This window comes from Anneissia japonica, unplaced genomic scaffold (genome assembly GCF_011630105.1).
Source record: "Anneissia japonica isolate Jap-2015-1 unplaced genomic scaffold, ASM1163010v1 scaffold665_len1252844_cov201, whole genome shotgun sequence".
In the NCBI taxonomy this organism is placed as follows: domain Eukaryota; kingdom Metazoa; phylum Echinodermata; class Crinoidea; order Comatulida; family Comatulidae; genus Anneissia; species Anneissia japonica.
Window position 1 is genome coordinate 528,506 of NW_022757135.1, and position 4,277 is coordinate 532,782.

The 4,277-nt window shown below is 35.5% G+C and overlaps 1 protein-coding gene and 1 long non-coding RNA gene across 2 annotated transcripts in view; one reads left to right on the forward strand and one right to left on the reverse strand.

Annotated features, from left to right (window-relative positions):
• The window catches only part of LOC117124444, a 3,253-nt gene extending 1,862 nt beyond the window's left edge, over positions 1 to 1,391 (forward strand). Inside the window, exon 4 of the long non-coding RNA XR_004447973.1 lies at positions 1,266 to 1,391. This is a non-coding gene — a long non-coding RNA (uncharacterized LOC117124444). The remainder of the gene's footprint in view (positions 1 to 1,265) is intronic.
• On the reverse strand, positions 569 to 4,277 carry LOC117124443 (peroxisomal membrane protein 11C-like). The gene is made up of 4 exons (XM_033270677.1): positions 3,926 to 4,277; positions 2,419 to 2,600; positions 1,799 to 1,885; positions 569 to 1,474 (listed from the first exon to the last, which is right to left on the reverse strand). Exons 1-4 carry the CDS (start codon positions 4,178 to 4,180, stop codon positions 1,228 to 1,230), a joined length of 771 nt encoding a protein of 256 aa, XP_033126568.1. The 5' UTR covers positions 4,181 to 4,277; the 3' UTR covers positions 569 to 1,227.

Below are 4,277 nucleotides of genomic sequence, written 5' to 3' on the forward strand. Positions count from 1 at the left end.
CTGGAGCTTATCCCCAGTTTCTGTAGTGTGAAGCAGATGAGAGTTGTCCTCCCACTGGACGGGACACTAGTCCATCGCAGGTTAGTCTCCAGCAGTTTGCTGGTACCCACTGATACAGCTGGGTGGACTGAAGCAATGTAGCTAAAGTGCCTTGCCCAAGGACACAAGCGAATCTGCACAGCGGACACTCGAAACCCCGACCTTATGATTGAAAGCCCATACCTAAACCGCTGCGCCAAACTGCCGATACTAGTAGATTTTTAACTACTTGAGAATATTTTTTTTGCATCAAACATTTTCAATGGGGGAAGGAACTGAGGACGAGTATTTCTTTTTTAGGGTGCGCCCCTCACCCCTAGATACACCACTGATCTGTCCATTTAAAAGGAGTAACATAAATCAGATCTTTCCAGCGATTTTTTACACCTTAAAATTACCAGTCAATACAAAGACCAATGCAAAGAATAACTGTATTATCAATAATATTTGTGTCTGGTAATTGGCTAGAATATTTCCTCATTCTTCTTACTATTTCATGTACCATCTATAAATAAAATATGCCATCGAGTAAAAGTATTAAAATGTATTTATTAAAATGGTAATGTGGAAATTATCTAAATCAAAAAAATATTTTATACTGATACACAATATTTGAATTACAATCAACAGAAAGTGACTCAATACATACAAAATGAATTTTTTGTGTTTTTTGTCTTTTCCTTGCTTTTTATTTAGCCTTTTTCGTTGTTTTCTTAAGGTCTATTACGCATAGAGAGCTCGTTTATTTATGCTATAAAAGTCCATCTATTATTATTATTATTATTATTATTAATTTGCATTTCTTTCAAAACACTTATTAATTATATTCATATTTTCCTGCATTTTTTGAATTGAAATATTTTTTCAGGCCCTTCATGTTACCACTTTATACAGTGATGAAAATATATTTTGCAGCAATTTTTACACATGAACGAAAGAAAATTCAGAGAAATATGACAATGGTGTAGACAAATTATCAATCAAATAATCAATCAATCAATCAGTCAGAGTCTCTTAGCAAGTCTTGGCTCTGACTATGAAGACAAGTTCTTTTAATTGCTTCCTATCTTCTGCATGTGATTTAGCTGTGGAATATTTCTGTCATCTCGCAATAAATATCACTCCAGGTTTTCCCCAACCTATGGTCCAAGAAGTATTGCATATGAATTGCTTTATGTTTAAAAACTGCTAAACAGTCTTTTTATCAGAAACCATTTTGGTTGCAGTTTGGTAAATGCCAAGATATGATGAAAGAATGCCGCACATAGCAGTGATTGATGTCGGAATCTTTCCAGACCAGAGGAATCCGGGTGGTAACCAGTTGACTGCATTGCAGAGGTCTGCGATGTTCTTGAGCAGATCTAATCTCATGTTATACTCATTTAGTTTTAGTTCTTGTACTGACTTTGTTAGACTGGTAGATTTCACTTCCAAACTGCAATTTTAAAATAAAATAATTTTAGTCATACTAAGGGAGTTAGATCAATCACAGCAAAGATAATAAATAGCAGAAGATAGAGCAGCTTCCCAATAAAGTGGAACATTGGAAATGCCTTGTGGGTACACGGAGAGCAATTTTACCCTGTCCATGTGGCGGCGCTATACATCAATACAGTAGTAAAGATGCTGGTTCGTTTGTTTCCTGTATCTCTCAGTCAAATGGTCAAATTTTACCCCGCTTGCGGGAGGGCGGATGTTCCATCAATTTTCTTCTGCTAAGTTCTTTGATCACAGTTAGTTTGCAACTGTTTTGACTAACCTGGAGTCTTCAAATCCTCCTTCTATTGTGATTTGTTTTTGCACTTCCTGTGTTGTCTTTCTCATTGCCCTCAGACTGATAATGTTCCTAATGAAAACATAATTTTTCAATACTATTTGATAATAATAATATAATGATATAATGATAAGGATGATGATACTGTATAATAAATAATTATTGTTAAATGTTATATCATTAATTTTAACTACAACTGCAAATGATTTTGTTAATTATATATATTTTATTAGCATTACCATTATGGTATTATTTCACATTAAAATCTGAAAGTACAGTATTCTATTTCTTTCTCACTTTTATTTAAAATAAAAAAAAATATATACAGTATAGTACAGTATATACCACACTATAAAATACGTATCAATTAAGAATGCATAAAAAATAAAATGAGACATGTTTATTTATATATAAATACTCCCGAGACAAGTAGCTAAATATAATTATTAAAAAGAATAACACACGCAAGGAAGGGGCAGATCACGAACACTGAAAGATTACAGACGGCAAGACACACGACACAAAACAGAACAGAGACACAAACGGCTTACTATTACCATTCTAGTTATTTACTGATTATAAATCAATACTTATTTCTATATCACCTTGTGATAGCCAGGGTGAGGGCAACTGCCCAAAGGGCAATGCAGCCAGCCATCCACTTGCCTTCATTGTACCCTTTCAGGACTTTTGCATGGGCTAGCCAGGCAACATGTTCAACGGGAAAGAATATTTGATAAGCAAGGTTTTCAAATGCCTTCAATAAACCGACACCTAGCACTTTTTCCTGTAAAAAATAAACGCATTGTTTAGAACTAGTTTGGTTGGATAGGAGTTGGAAAAGATGTAGCCACGGTCTTCAAATATTTTTTGATCCTCCAAAAGAGATGAATGTTTTGATCCTGAAAAAAGTATATAAAATACTATAACCAAAACAAACATTGAATGCAATAAAATACATTTTCCCACAGGAAGTCCAATTGACTTTTCAGATAAGCCACGCCCCTTGGATATTGTTGCTAAGGTCCCCCTAAGCAATAGCATAATATACATAAATATGTGGGACAACACACGTTTGATTCTTGGCACTGTTCTGATTGGTCAGTTAAGTTTGATTGACACCTGGAAAGGTTCATTGCGGATCCAGCTTAGTCTGTGTGTGTGTCGATGCCATGGAAGTTTCGGCATAATAATCTAATTATATAAATTAGTTATCATTTCACTTGATAAATTTTAATACACATTGCCAACTGACATCAGCCGAACTATTCTGTTTTAAAATTACAGAAGGTTGAAACACACTCTGGATATTGTTAAACAAGTTTAAGTCTGCATTATTATAAGGATAATGGGGTTCAAAGTGTATATCAAAATAAGCATGTCATTACGTAACTGATATGACAAAGGGGAATTACTGTTGTCATGTGACATATTATCTTATCTCTTGATAATGAGAATAGACATAAGTACACTCCCAGATACAGGTAGCTCGATCTATCACAACTTACAGTATACTGTACTGTAGATTGACACTGTGTGTGGGCAAAAAACAGGCAGCAATAAAATCTTCTAGAAAGTGTCAAATCCAGTTTGTATCAACGATATCGTGTGCTATCAAATTTTCTTTGACAAAAAAATAGTATGCCCATATAGTCTTGATGTGCCTATTATAATTATTATGTTTAATATATTTATGAATGATGTGATGTCATAATGACTTTGATTATGTTCTCACACGGCAGCTAACAGTTAGCAGGATCCAGATCCTTCTAACCGTTAGCTGCCGTGCGTCCATGCAAGAAAATCCCGATCCGGATACCAACAATATGATGATCGAATCACTGGCCAATAAGAAACTGGAAATTGTAAATGCGTACGTGTGATTGGTTGATGATAGAAACGCCCTCAACTTGCTAAACGATAGCGGTATCCGGATACCGCTAACGGTTAGCCCTAAGCGATCGGGCGTTCTCACGCAGGTGCTAACGGTTAGCACTAACGGTTAACTCCCGATCCGGATACTAGGGCTGTCGTGAGAACCAGGCTATAATAGGCATGTCACATGTTTTTGTCAAATAGAATTTTATAGTGTGAATAGGGCTTTATGCTTACATGTTTCCCAAATCCATATGTTGCAGTCGCTGCTAACATTGGAAGGTCGTCGAAGAGCCTGAGAATAGTTCGGCATAAGTTTAGCTGTTGTGTGATCACACCAAAGTGTACGTTCATCGGACCACCTTGCTTTCCGAATGAAGAGAGTAGCATCGTAACATAGCTAGAAATTCGAATAATATTGTCCCTTCCACGATAACTTTCAAGAAGCTTTAGCGCCAACTTGATATACCTTGATTTACTGGTTGATTCCATGTTAAAATCTGATAGGAATAGTTACTATTTAAACATATTATAGGTGTCAAACATTCTGGAACATAGCTTCTTCTTTCTAGTTCTCAACTTTTCACTG